The 15,691-nt window shown below is 41.9% G+C and overlaps 1 protein-coding gene across 1 annotated transcript in view; it reads left to right on the top strand.

Annotated features, from left to right (window-relative positions):
- Positions 1–389: 389 nt before the first annotated feature.
- The window catches only part of plcl1 (phospholipase C like 1), a 76,765-nt gene continuing 61,463 nt past the window's right edge, over positions 390–15,691 (top strand). Inside the window, exon 1 of the mRNA XM_086123796.1 lies at positions 390–1,135. Coding sequence (XP_085979922.1) covers positions 965–1,135 — 171 coding nt within the window. The 5' untranslated portion in view covers positions 390–964. The remainder of the gene's footprint in view (positions 1,136–15,691) is intronic.

The raw sequence follows: 15,691 nt of genomic DNA, 5'->3' as shown, positions 1-15,691 counted from the left end.
GTCAAAAAGATAAATACTCTAGTAAAGAAGAAACAAATGAAAAATCTACGTGAGCATCCAACGAAGTACAGTATTTGTATTTCGTTTCTTCCGACCAATTATTTGTACTTCATTACTTCCTACCATTACGGAAAAGTCAAATTGAATATTTTCTCATGGCACACCTAAGGATCTCACTGCGCACAGAAAGTAGGAATCACTTCTTTAACCAATGAAGTAGTACATTGTGAATTTCTGGATGAATGGTCCTTGTTTCTTCAGGACTCACACATTTCAATTACTGTACGTCCATTGGCTAAAACACACGCCAATCACGATTGAGGTCACCATTAAGGCGGGGTTTGACTGAAGGCGGAGAGGCGGGCGCGTGTCAATTGTTCCGTTTTGCCGTCAAAAGTCGCTCGCTGGTGCCGTCAACAGTGCAACCGAGTCGGTAGCAGCAGCACATTTTTTTTGGCGATGGGAATCGCGGCCATGCGCAGAGAGGAGGCAGAATCGCACCTTTTTCTACTTGTTTCAACTTGGCTTCCTTCGTGCACTTTGACATCGGAGAGGACGCCACCTCGCCAAGCGCGGGGTTCGGAACCCGTTTGGATTGGATCCACTTGCAAGTGCACCGTGACAGACGTGGGCGGGTTTTGACGCACACTCGCGGACCCCCTCCTCTCCACGATAAAGCACTGGGAGGACTTGTTGCGCTTCACCAGGGGGGCGCGCACCAGTCTGGTTTTGCTCCAAAAGAACCAAACATAGACACGGCCGGTTGCGTTCAAGGACCCAAACAGTTGAAGCCAGTGGATGTCGTTGTGATTCAACACCGCGCGCTTGCGCACACACACGCGTACACACGCTTGATCATTCTTCTTTGTTTGAACATTTAAATGGCATTCAAGCACAACCGAGCCAAACTTTCCACAGGTTGATTCATTTCCGTTTTCAAATCACCGACTCGAGCCGCATCAACATGTCCGAGCGCGATGGACTCTGCAGCGACGGAGCGCCGGACTCTATCCCGGCTCGAGTGTCCCGCGGCCGGCGCAGCGGTGTCGTCCTGCCCGGCGGGGGCGGTCAGGACCCGGAGACCACCCCGCTGGAGTCCGTGAAGGCAGCACCCCGTCGAAGCAGCATCATAAAGGTAAGAATATATACATGTCTTTGACTTATTTGAAACAAGGTGAGTTTTTAGACAAAAAAAAAAAAAATCTTCATGACTTGAAATATATAAATTGGCAACATTTGGGAGATTTTAATTGAAGACTGACACTACACATTGTTGCTGTCTAATAAAAAGAATGTGTACTTAAAAAATCAGATCTTGATATATATTAAATGGCCTCCAAAAGGGGAAATACATGCATTTAAATGGACCATGACAGGTACTCTGTTAAAACATGCTCAAACATGCTGATAAAAAGTACACATGTACCTTCATATTTTGCATCAATTTTTTGATAACATATACTACTACTGCTACTATTAATAATAATATGCGTTCTCATCTGAGAAAAGTGTAATATTTTTTGTATGTCGATAGAAAAAAAAAATCCCAAAATGTAGTGATACATGCTTTTTGTTGCACAGTGATTAAGATGCTCAGGGGCCCTCAAGGCTTGTATGTGGGGCCACCTCAAAACCATTAAAAGCACCACCAAAACATGCTCAAAATGTGGTGTTTTTATTGACAGGTAATGAGGCTTCTCATTAACATGTTTGTTGAATTTGATCATAGCCTAATTTTTTTTGTGTTTGGGGGAAATTATCCAAAAATGCAAAAATTAATTATATTGGACAGTGACTGACATAAGACACAGCACACTTATGTTGCTGCCTAATAAAAAAAAAAAACATGTATCGCCAGCTTGTATGAGTTTTATCAGGACAACATCAAAATCCATTTCTTCAGCTTTTGGAAACAAAGAATATAGCCAATGAATGAAGGAGATACATGCTTTTTATGGGATGGTGGTAATGTGGTAACGTGTAGAGATAGATTAAAATGGTGAGTAGCCACCTCAAAACTGTCGTAATCTCGCAAAATGGATGCAACAAAATTGAAGTATTAGTTCAGTTTGCTTCTTTTGAATTTAAAACTATGTTGTGGGACTTTGTGATTGATGGATGCGCCATATATGGGGCGGGGGGGGGCATAGGATTTAGCTTGTGCGCAAATGTGATATCTGGTTGTCGGTGAAAATGTTGCCGAAAGGTCTCATTTGACCAACCCTTATCTTAACAATGTGCGTCTTTGATGCTTTATTTGTTTGAAGTCTGTAAGGGTGGACCTGATCAATTGCTCTTCGTGGCTGCATGTAGCCCACGAGGCCTAGGTTGCCCAACCCTGGTTATGTTTATTACCTGGTAGTCCGGTTCCAAAGCTCTCACCTCTATCAAGGTGACCTGATGCTTTTCCATGCTCACACGTGCTCAGGTTGCAGGTGAGTAAGAAGTAGGGTGAGGAAGTGGGGAAGCGGATCATGTTTGGCCATCATTACACTTCATGTCAGAACCTCATTTGTTAGCAAGTGTGTGGTTGGGTTTATGAAGCTACAACTCAATCCAGGACACAGAGATCGACTGTACGTACTGTACATTTCACCGCAAATGTCTCCAGATTAAGGGGTCGTCGTTTGAAGAAACCTGCCTTATTGGTTGTCATCCATCCATTTTCCAACACCGCTTATTTTCAGTCGCGCTGCGGGTGAGCTGTCGCCTTTCCCAGCTGACTTAAAACAGATAGTGGCCACCCTCAGCAGCAACAACTGAAATCACGAATTTTCTATAACTGGAGTTTTTCACATCCCTGTGCCAGTCCGTGGAAATATTTTGGCCATTTTTTTTAAACATGAACAGCCTTCGGTCACACCACGGCATTTCAGTTCAAAATTCAAATTCAAGTCCAAACCTTAACTAGGCCATTGCAAAACCTTTGTTCTGTCTTATTTAAAACGTTCAGAAGTTTTAATTGCTGGTGTGTTTGTGTGTGCTTTTGCATAAGGTCATGAACTAATGGCTGAACATTCTTCTTTAGGATTCTCTGGTAGAGAACAGAATTCATCGTTCCGGGTGGGGTGAGAAAATGAGAAAAATGGCCTGAAATATTTTAGTTTATTTTAGTTTAGTTAGTAGTTTTATTTTACCACTTTGATCACATTTTGTATTTCCTCCCCTTTGCTCAGATAATTTTTGGGTCAACAATCAAGCAAATATGTTTCATATTTATGATTGTAAATCCTTATTGTGATTGTGACAGAACAGAACAATAGCCAATTGTTATGTTGAGCGTTTGTGTGCGATGCACCACCCTGTCCCATTGTGGTCCTGTTTAGGTTCCAAACTAACTGGGCCTGAATTGTGTGCCCTCTGCTGGTTGCTGCAAACTCCATTATGCCTGCAGAGCTTCAACCTGTTGTGATAACACTTTACAGCAATTCCGCACCGTTGATAAAAGTGTTGAAATCGATAAAGACATCAGTTTATGATGCCTGCTTTTAGTCCAAGTGTTTAAGACCATCTCGGCTCATTTCACACGTAAAGCAAACATCCGTCGCCATATTTCCCATCAATGGTCCGTGACAGCAACCCGTCCATCTGCAAGAGCCAGATGAACAGATCGCCCTGTCTCAGCTCCGCTGACAGAAAGTGGCGGATGAGAGCCGCCATGTCAGTGATGGGCTCAGTCATCTGTGACAATGTTGCCCCGTTGGCACCCACTGTGAGGTGTCACCGCGTCACATCACTGTCAATTGGAGGAGATGATCTGGTTGCATTACAAGCCTTAGGTTTAAATGTGTATTTTGTCATTTTATTGACTTTTTAAAGTGTTATTTAGGTGATTTATTTGTTTGGCTTGTCACATGTAAAAAAAAAAATAGAAAACAGACATCAATCAGATAAATCAATGTGTTCATTGCTGTTTGTGAATGCAAATTGAGATAATAAAAAAAACAACATTGCAAAAGTAATAAAAAAAAAAAAAGAAATCCACAATTAAAAAAAATACATAAGATAAATAAATTAACAGAAAACATGACTACAGAAAAAAACGTTACTTTTATGAACTAACAAAGACTCAAAAAGCCACCTTTTATTTGTTTATTTGTACCCATTTTTTATTGACTTATACTATTATACATATTGTTATGTCATTAAATATTTTATGTAAATCGGAATTTGTACTTTGCACATTACATTCATGGCTAGTGGTTTCTCAGAGTTACTAGCTCCTTGGCATTATCACTAGTCAGAATTTTGTCATTCAATAAAAGGGGTCAGGGGCAACCAAGTTCCGCCTTCAGTGAAATAGGTCAGAGATAAAGATCAACGAGAATCAAAACAAAATGAATGTAAGAAAAAAAAAGCGTGGACAATTTACTGATGGTCACTTCATGTCAAAATACTGCACATTCACCTGATCATTAGTGAGCTGACTGCTTACAAACGTTGTCTAGCATTTGGTGCCTCCATAGCATTATGCAAGAATTCATTCTCCATCTTGAAAAAAATGCATTTTAGATACACACAATGTTCCATGAAATAAAAGGCCCAGTTAGTTCAGCTGCCATTCGTGTGACTTGACCTGACTTAACTGAGTGGATGGACACCACTGTCACCATTGCCGTCACATATAGAAAAATGCCCAATAGGCCGCCTCAATTCTTCGAAGCCATATGTTTAAAGTACTCAATAACCGCCGTGGAGTACTTGCTTAATCATGTGTAATGTTGAATGTCTGTGTGCACTTAAAAGTATTTATTTGTCCATCCATGTGACAAAACAAACAAACAAACAAACCAAAAACAAAACACGCCGTCACTCACAGCACACAGCACTTCTGCTTGGCGCTCTTATTTTTAAAAATGACAGGTTCACTCATGAACATCACATAAACACTCAAACCAATTTGGTGAAAACAGGCAACTGCTAATCATAAATCATGCTTGTGTATTTGGGTGATACGATTTAGTCCTCAGTGGCCGAACAAACTCACAATACTATGTGCATGTCCTCGAGCATCACAGCAGCGCTGCAACCACACCTGCCACTGCGCATGCACAAATTATGTCAACTAGACTCAAACATTATTTAAATGCATACAAAAGTAATCAATGTTTATGGCACACAAATATCTATCTATCGATCTAATCTAGAACGATTTCCTTACACAGTAAGAGGACTTGGTGGCCTTTTTTACAGTCTCACTGTAGAATGTAGATCACAGGTAGCCAGTAGATGACGTGATTCTTGCCTCGGCTTTGCATGAGAAAGAGTGTAGAAAGCTGGAAGGATGCACGTCTCGCCCCAGGGAGAAAGTTATAAACTAGCGACAGGGTTCTTGGAGGACCGTCTCCAGAATGTCAGAAAAAAGATACCAGGCCACGCAGATGCATTCACTGCAAGTGCTACAAAAGTGCGCTTTCAAGTCCAAAAGGTGTTTTTAATCGTCAAGTTTATTTATGTAGCCTTGAATCACAGAAGAGTCTCAAAGGGCTTTAGAAGCTGACAGTTGACAAATATTAACAACATCCCTGATCTTAACCCCACAGGAGGACATGGAATAACTAAAAAAAAAAAAAAATCTTTGTTATGGGGGTCATGGGGCGTGCTGGAGTCTTTCCCAGCCATCTTCGGGCAGTAGGCGGGGACACCCTGAACCGGTTGCCAGCTAATCGCAGGGCACACAGAGACGAGCATCCATCCATGCTCATATACACACCTAGGGACGATTTAGAGTGTTCAATCAGCCTGCCATGCATGTTTTTGGAATGTGGGAGGAAACCGGAGTACCCGGAGAAAACCCACACAGGCCCGGGGAGAACATGCAAACTCCACACAGGGAGGCCGGAGCTGGAATTGAATCCGGTACCTCTGCACTGTGAGGTCGACACGCAAACCACTGGATCACCGGGCCGCCCAGTATTTGTTTGTTCGGTTCAAAGATATAATCATGATTTTTAAAATGTTATTAATTATACCTAGAAAATGCTTTTCCAGTTGAAACAGCGTGGTCTTAACGCCATCGTTAAGACCTACATGGCATCAACAGTAGGATTAATAATGAAGTCAGTATTTATAATGAATTTTATTTTCGACCATTTTTGAGATGACTGGCTTAACTCAATGGCAAAGTTACTGTACGCTTAACCCATTTTGAGCTATACAATCCCATCACACAGTCGTGCACCCATTTTGTGCCATTTTGCAACCCCTGTTCAGTGGGGATGAGATGTGAAGACGCTCTTGATGGTACCCTCTGTGCTGAGCTACAAGATCTTCGTACAATGTGTGCGGTTGCCCTTTAACAGAAATCTGTTGAGGGGAAAGAGTTGCAAAGCACGGAAAATTTCGAAGCTTGTTTTGCATTCCTGCGACAACACACGCGTCTGAGACACCAACCGACACGCGCATGCACACGTAGACTTGTTTGTTCAGCTTTTAAAATGCAAACACAGGAAATGAAAGGCATAGGCAAGTAGCATTCCCGATGATCATCTTCATCAACTTTAATAGATTGTTCTGGTTATGTTTTGTTGTAATTCATGGTTCAAGTTTGTCTGAATTGGTGATGACATCATCGCTTCCCTTGCAAGCAACCTCAATATCGAGCATGTTATTGTTATCAAGGTCAAGAAGTACAGACTGTTTTGAAGAGATCTCGTCATTTTCGAGAATGTTTGCAGTCGTTTTCATTGGACATCGGCGCTCTAACCTTCTCAACTCTGACTCAGACTCCCCTGAATGTTTTTACACTATTATGAGCTTACGTAACTCTGATGAATTATGAACACTTTCTATGCTGTTCCTGTCTGTGTGACATGGCCAACGCCACTAGAAACCACTCAAGATTTCCAATTCGGTTCTCGACGATACAAAATGGATGGCTGGCTGAGTTCTGATGTGGCTCGATACGGACGTAACTGTGTCCGCAACACAAATGGCATGACATCACAGTGTGGGAAAAGAACGCATCCACACTTGGTGAATTGAAACCCTATTTTTTCTCCGATAATGACAAAACGTGGATGTTGAACGTTCTAAAGACTCCACACTCCGTTCATTGAAGACTTTAAATTGTCTTTGCATTTTACGAAAAATGTTATGTTTTCTTCCCTGAAAGATTTAGCTGTGTTTGATGTTTACAAAAAAATAATATGAATAACATGTCGGGTGCATGTTGGAGGGTTCACACATGACGCGCCCACTCAATGATGTCACGATGTGCCCCCTCACGCAAATTGGTGCCCGCCACGGACGACAATGCCCTTCGCACTGTGTGTGTACTCTGCGTAAAGGGAACGGCGGCTCTAGCCTTGCTTCCACTTGCGTTCACTGGTGAAAAATTAGGACGCTAAATCGAATAATTCCTTCAGTTGTAGGAGTAAGCACGGATTCCATTTTAACAGAATAATAATTTCCCGAGCAATGCGATTAACTCAAAAAAATAAACTGCAATCCTGTAATTAGTGCACAGCTGCGGACGACGATGGAAATTCCGCCGCATCGGCTGGTGGAATTTGCGCAGGAATGCTCATCTCAATCAGGTTAAAGATCTCAGCTCAGCCTCAGTCTGCCATATCCATGCGAGCCAAACGAAGCATCATTCAATTAGCTTGTCATGTTTGCATGTAAACTGCCAGCAGGCAAATATGGCGATGGCGGCTGATAGCATGGGATTAACAAGTATTTGGGCACAACATACCGACTGTGAGAGAGGTAATTCACGTACGATGCTGTCTGTTGTGTAGATGAGACAAACATCTTTGTAATAAACTCTAGACTGAACTAAAAGTGCTAGTGGTAATCCAATCATTTTGTCATTGAGTCACTCGAGGATTCCTAGCAACTCAGTGTGTGATTAAATGTGTGTTTGCGTGTGTTCAAATGTCACCAGCTCATGCAATTGGAAGGAGGGCAGTGTGACATTGATGACATCACGCTGACGGGGTTTTGGATGCAGAGGAGGCATGGGGGGGGGGGTGGATGCTATGATCATCGAAACATCTTGCATCGCCAAGCCATCTGGCGAGAGGTGGCTTGGGCCTCGGACTTGCAGGCGGGTGACACTTATGGAGGGGAGAAAAAACTCCTGAAATGTGTGGAGATGCATTTTCAGTGTCTCAGATATGAATCGAGTGGGAGGGTATGATACATACTCGTACATCAGCACCGTCACCAGCCCTTTATTCCTGAACCTAAAAACAACAAGCGGATGCTTTGGAACCTCTCTGCGGTGGACTGTTTGTGCTATCAAGTCTATATTGATCTATCGATCGATCGGTCGATCGATAGATCTATCAATAAAAGTCTATAAAGTCAGGAAAAGCCTGCTAGAACAACTGGCCTTGTTACTTAGAGAGACATTTCAAGGGGCTCATTGAAGTCCGAATGGTCTTACCGTCCCTAATTTTCACTGAAGACTGCTGTCTTTTATACTTGTGAAAACACATCCAGAAGTGGGCGGCCGGGTGGGCCAGTGGTTAGCGCATCGACCTCACAGTGCACAGGTACCGGGTTCGATTCCACCTCTGGCCTTCCTGTGTGGACTTTGCATGGGTTTTCTCTGGGTACTCTGGTTTCCTCCCGCATTCCAAAAATATGCATGGCAGACTGATTAAACACTTAATATTGCCCCTCGGTGTGAGTGTGAGCACGGATGGTTGTTCGTCTCTGTATGCGGTGCGATTGGCTGGCAACCGGTTCAGGGTGTCCCCGCCTACTGCCTGAAGATGGCTGGGAAAGACTCCAGCACGCCCCATGACCCCCATTTGCACACAATCATTCATAAAATTATAACCTACTGACAAGTGAATAGATGAGATCAGAGCTGACATTGCATGTGAAGCACATGTGGGTAGTTTGTTAGTGGTGTGAATTGTGTGTTTTATTTTGTTCTATTTTATTTTATTTATTTATTTGTTCCAAATCCTGTTTTTCCCTTTAAAATGTTTACATACATTATTTCCTTTTTCTCACTTTGTTGCATTCAGTCCAGCTCTCGTATCATCTCCCTCAGTGCCAAGCAGAGAACAATCATTTGTTTACTCCTGGACACTGGTCAACAGTGATGTTCGTGTGTGTGTGTGTGTGTGTGTGTGTGCGCGCCAGCGCGTGCGCAAGGATGCATGCAAAGCAATGCTGGCCACTGAGGGCCCACTGTGAGTTGGTGTCATGCTGCTGCTGGTGCAGTCACATCAGCTCATCACAGCTGTTGACTGTTGGGGACAAAGCATCTTCTGTCATGTATCAGGACATCACTTTACATAATCACAGGTCGCAACATTTTGTACACCTGCATGCTCTCTTTTCACATCCCGGACTGGTTAGCTTCATTCAAATTTCACACGAGACAGTGGATTTCATCCTACAAGCTCAAGAATAACCATATTTCTGTGCACCAGTTTTAATGATCATTAATCAGTTATCATGCCCGACCTACACATGTTCCAAAAGTTGGGTGATAGTCTCGCGACCAAATGTTTTGCTATAATTTTTCAATGGGTGTGAAAGGTTATATTTCCACATTCAAGAAAGAAATATTTTGAAAAATTACAGTGTTGTTATACGTTTCAAAATGTTTGTCATAATCTATTCAGGTAGATTATCACACCTAGGGACAATTTTGAGTGTTCAATCAGACCGCCATGCATGTTTTTGGAATGTGGGAGGAAACGGGAGTACCCGGAGAAAATCTACACAGGCCCAGGGAGAAAATGCAAACTCCATACAGGGAGGCTGGAGCTAGAATTGAACCCGGTACCTCTGCACTGCGAGGTCGACGCGCTAATCACTGGACCACCGGGCCGCCCTCAACATTATTTAATTTTATTTATTTATTTTTAAAGTGATCCCTTTCAGTCGAACTGCAGAGTGACAAATTGCTTTTAGCTGTTTGCAAAAGCAAATATGATGGCACTTTTGGTGCCTGAGCAGATGATTTTTAATCATGTTTGCAGGAGAATGAGGTTGGGAATGAAAGTGTGTTTGGGTCTTGTATTAGGACGTTAATGCGATTTATGTTGGGTTTAGAAAGTTGACCTTCACCCCTCCCTCGCTTGTGACGTGGAATTAAAACACCAACGCATAAAATAGGATTTGGGAGAGAAAAAAAAAGTTGAGGTTGTAGTGTGGCAAGGACAACTGAGAGACAACAAGTTGTTTATCTCCAAATCACTTCCTGTCCCGCCCACTTTGTTTGTGTAAACGCATCTCACTTCGTCCTTGTACCACACACTCTCCCTCTCTGTCTTTGTGGATCTAAAGTAGAAAAGAGGATGACAACCTGACAGACGTGTACGTGTGTGTGTGTATATGTGTTTGTGTGTGTTGCCCTCCGGGCTGAAGCTGGAAACGACAAAACAAGCCGACATGCAGTCTCTAGAGTTTCCCCCGATCTATCCACCCCGAGGTTAATGCTACGCACAGCTGACACACGTGCACACGCACGCGCACACACATACACACACACACAAGAGATGATGTAACGGGCTCCCGTGGTTGTGGGTCAGACTGCTGTCTCTCATCCGAAAAATTTGAATGATTAAAATATATTAGCATTTGTTTAGATTTCAACAGTTTTGTCCATAGGGCAAACAGTATAGGAAATTGTTGCACTCAGACTGTGACATCATGGACTGTGAATGGAATTAAGTATGAATATTATATAAATATATGGCATTAGTCATTCAAGTATAAAAAGTCGTTCGCGTCTGTAAATAATGAGTTATAAAGTGACCCCCCCCCCACACCACTATTTTAATAGCAAAAATTTGAATTTCCTATATTTGTTACTATGTGGTAGCAAAGTAATGCTTTTCTGAGCACAAAAAGAGAAATTGGTGGTTCTTTTTCCACTGAATTAAATAGGATGGATTTCCCCTAAAAATCTGCGAATAGGTATATTTTAAAAAATGTAATAGCATTGTACATTATATGTCAGCATAAAGCTAGCAAACGTATACGAAAATATACGGGCCCAATCCCAATTCCCATATTTCCACTCTTGTTCCCTTCAATTGCCAGTTAAGAGGGTGTGAGTTTGCAGGGTGTCCCAAATCGCCCCAAAACTCTGTTGCCCCGCCCCTTTTGCAACCGTGTTCCACGTACCCGCAGCCAAAGTATATTACCCGTATACAATTCATTGCGGATGTGATGAAAATAACGGGAAATTGGTGATGTTCGGTGGAATTCCTGTGCCTGTGCCATAAAAAAAAATCTTTTCAAGCGTAAATATCAAATTATTACATAATTAATGAATTTTATTCGCGTAATTTCAATCGATGTTTTAAAGTCATCTAGTCCGAGAGTGGTTGCCGTGCTCAGCGACCTTCCGCGCATGCGCTGCATATCGTGCGCTGCATATCGGCTGCAAATAGTGGAGGCATAGCTGACATCGACTGGAAGCCCGATCAGGAGCTTTTCCTTGACTTCTACTCGACTGCAGTTTAATATCATTTTAAGCAGCAAAACTGCCAAAACCATTGATGTCGCCACTTTTGATGGCGCAGATCCAACACAGTGGCGCAAGTCAATGATGTAACACGCAAGGTCCCATTTCTGCAATTTTCGCACGCTTGTAACCTGCATTCTCGAACACCGCGTGCACTTTACCACATGTACGCTTCAATGAGCACCGTGGGGTGTACTGCGGTTTGAGTATTGGGATTGGGCTGTGTTTGGTTGAATATTTAGGTGTTTAAATATAGTGTTTCATTCTCTTTTGTGAAATAGATCCGTTTTACACCAAGCATAGTCTCTTCCATGATCAAAAAACATAAATCATCATCAGAAAATCTGTTGAGTTGAGTTAACAACACACGATTTTTAGAAAAATAACATCTGAACATTAACTGCCATGCAAGTGTTAAAATAAGTTAGAAGGTCTCAATTTTGAAAGATGAGTTGCCTGACACATCTAATTTTTCATATCCCAAGAGGTTACTTGCACGCATCACCAAGCTCGTCTTTCCTTATTATCAAAGTAACTTCCTGTGTACAGTGTGTACTTTATTCACCCAAAAGTTTGTAGTCTATCATTAACCACCAATTGACCAAGTAATTTTTCCTTCCATCCATCCATTTTCCGAACCGCTTGATCCTCACTAGGGTCGCGGGGGGTGCTGGAGCCTATCCCAGCCGTCTCCGGGCAGTAGGCGGGGGACACCCTGAATCAGTTGCCAGCCAATCGCAGGGCACACAGAGACGAACAACCATCCACGCCCACACTCATACCTAGGGACAATTTAGAGCGTCCAATCAGCCTGCCATGCATGCTTTTTTGGAATGTGGGAGGAAACCGGAGCACCCGGAGAAAACCCACGCAGGCCCGGGGAGAACATGCAAACTCCACACAGGGAGGCCGGAGCTGGAATCGAACCCGGTACCTCTGCACTGTGAAGCCGACGTGCTAACCACTGGACTACCGGGCCGCCGTAATTTTTCCTAATTTCAGCAAATATTTGTATGACACTTGAAGGCTACGAATATAAAATAATTAAAAGCAGCCTTGACTGATTGTGTGGTATTGTTGCAAAGCTGAATTTATTACAAAGTATATCCACATGATTGGTCAAGTTCCGCCTGACCTAAATTTTCACATATTTTGTATTTTTATTTTTGGTAAACTGGAGTTCATGTGAACGTTAATGTTCTGACAAATCAGATCGGACGTTTCCTTCCCTGATGAGCTAATGAAATTCCTGCATTCCTGCAATGCCCTCGCGCTCTCTCCCCGCGTATACACAAACAGCAGCTGGTCCTTAGCAACCATTTAGATTCAGTAGGAGAGGAAGAACAGATATTTGCTGAACCGTGTTCATGAATGGACAAATGGAGCCACACACTTCAATATCACATAGAGCATCATCCATACACCCACTTGTGACAGGTATAGCACTTATCCTCATTGGGTTTGCGGGTAAACTGGAGCCGACCCAAGCTGACTTTGGGGAGAGAGCAAGGGTACATCCTGAATTTGTGTAGTTGCTCCTTTCAAAAGAAACTCTCCAGTAAATTTCTTTTGGTTCACTGTTGCTAGGGTTAGCACTAGCATGTGTCACTTAATTCAGACAAGGCCCACAAGTGATTGTTTTTCAAAACAAATTTTAGTAAACGTTATTCTTTATTTGCACCCCATTTCCAGACGATCACGGGTTGGGAAAACTTGCTCTTGAAAGTTAGCATTTTTTTTCACCTTTCCCCCTGTAATTGCTGAAAAGACACTTATTTGCTGTTTTGGTGATTCGGCCAAAGCAATAACAGTATTTTTCTGCTACCATCTTGTGGCATATGTGTACCCAAGGAACTACTGTATGTTGAAGTGAGTTGAGGAGTTCCATTTCGACAGAAATATTGCTTATCCCTGTCAGGAGTTCCGGAGTCCTCCGGAAAAGAATAAGATTCCAAAAATGTAGACGCAGATAAGAGTTGACAAAATGTTTACTGTATTGAGAAAAGCAAGACCGACAAATTACAACGAAAGACACTGATAACAAAGAACCAGGATAAAAACAGGACACACCAAAAATGCTTTCAAGAGATAAGTACAAATATGAACATAAATTGCTTGTCACAAAAGGACAAGTTAATCCAATACATGTAGAATACAAACCCAGAATAATATCATGTACAAAAAGTACTATGAATGAAAATACAAGAAAAACGTTACGAGAGAACTACGAGGCAAAAATCGGGAATGTCAAGAATATACAGACACTTGGAAACGAGAAAGGCTGAATAATCCGACAAATGGTTGTCGGCGTGGCGGAGCTTTGAAAGGGGGCTGGTTAACGATTATGATTCGAGACATGTGCGGTTCTGGAGGGAACGCCCTCCAATCCTGCTGGAGACTGAAACACAAACAGGGCAAGATCACCATCAGTGAGAAACCGTTTGGGGGTAGGGGAGCATCAATTATTGCGTATTTTCGCTGTTTGAGGCAAGGCAAATCCATGATGAAAAGCGGGGGTTCGTGATATGTTTTAATTGTGTGAGCGAGTATGTCGTGGTGCGTTATTATTTTTATTGCTATTAGTTACTAATAACTTTGTTTTAAATCCAGTGAAAATGTTTGATTATTGAAATTTTTAGTTTTTAACTTTGGATTTTGTTGTACTGTCTGAAAAGGACTGCTGGGAAAGGGTTCATTGAAGCAACAAAACAGACTTTTGTATGATATGGTCTTCCTGGGTGCAATAAATATGATTTGTTTAAATATTTAAATGTTAGTACACAGTATATACGTGTATGTGTGCGCATGCATATGTGTGGTTGTGTTCGCGACCAAGCTGACGTGGTTTGAAGAGGGTGGGGGTAACTTTGGTTTGTGCGTTTGTAAAGCTTGCTCAATGACACGTTCACTGGAGGATTGCAGGACAGATGTAAACCGTAGAGGCACACACAAACTCGAGTGCTGGGCTTCTATTAATGTTTAAATCAAGGCCAAATTAAAATACAGTAATTTAGTTAGCATGATTTGACCCCACCCAGGCAAACATCAATCGTACACGGAAGTAATTAGTTCTCGCTAATCCTCTCCTACTTTTCATGGCAACCATAACTCATTAGTGTTAACACTGCTTGTGTAGTTCCAGTTCCAAATATGATTTTTAAAATAAAATAATAAACCACTTGATGAATGAGGAGGGATTATAACTCACATCTGTCACATAAGAATGAAGGGAAATCAAGGACGTTGAGGCACAAATACTTTAAGAAATAGCTACCTTAGCAATCTTGATGTTCACAATGTTACGTTTAAGGACCTGTATCCAAACAGTTGGCTTCCACAAGTAAAATTGATCTCCTGATCGTCCTGTCAATGAAAGCCATATTCGGTATTGGAGGATCTTTTTCATGATACAAGACCGCCCACTGAAAACAGGCTATGTTCTATGAGGCTTTACAAATAGCGGGTAATTGTACATCCCTTCACACACAAATACAACTTGAGAACACTCAAAAGCTTATGCCCAGACGCTCACACTGGAATAACCAGCCAGCTCAATTTAGGCTAAGTATGTCACTCACTAGGCCACGCCCCTTAGTTGTACAAATTCAACACACAAATATTAACTTATGTACAATACGAACACTTTATAAGACAGTTTGTTTTAATGATGTTTTTGTGTTTTACAAAACAGCTGCTACTTTTCTGTATTTTAAACATATAGCCCAAAACATTGTTTTTTTTAAAACATTTTTTGAGGACGGGGGTATTGCATCAGATGGCATTTCAATGAATTGGACTAAAGTGGTTTTTCAAACAAATATTTTTCATCATGACCTTGGACTCAGAATGACAACAACTCACAGGTCCAGGTAATACTGTGGATCTTACCAAAATCAATTTTCCTCTGTCATTCACATGACTGGAGAAGAATCTCCAACTATCGTTATCTGGAAAGACCTGCTGACGCCTACTAAAAATAATTGCACACCAGTAATGTTTTTTCCCTTTCTTCTTCTCTGCTTGCAGAAATGCAAACAGTATTGTGAGACTCTTAATGAAATGCTCAAATGATGTCATGCATGATGGTTCGGTATTCAGAATTAGTACAAAATGAATGGCATATATTGCACTATAGTTCATTGAATTTTTGTGACATCATCATGTGAGAATGTTTGATGACAGTGTGGTATGTCTGTGTTTAATTAGTCCTGCTGGTACAGTTAAGAAAAGAACCTAACTGGTTTTCAA

The sequence above is a fragment of the Hippocampus guttulatus genome, chromosome 11 (assembly GCF_054856545.1).
Source record: "Hippocampus guttulatus isolate MCC_2025c chromosome 11, RoL_Hgut_1.0, whole genome shotgun sequence".
NCBI classification, from domain to species: Eukaryota; Metazoa; Chordata; class Actinopteri; order Syngnathiformes; family Syngnathidae; genus Hippocampus; species Hippocampus guttulatus.
The sequence above is the reverse complement of the archived record's forward strand: the minus strand, read 5'-3'. Positions and strand labels throughout refer to the sequence as shown.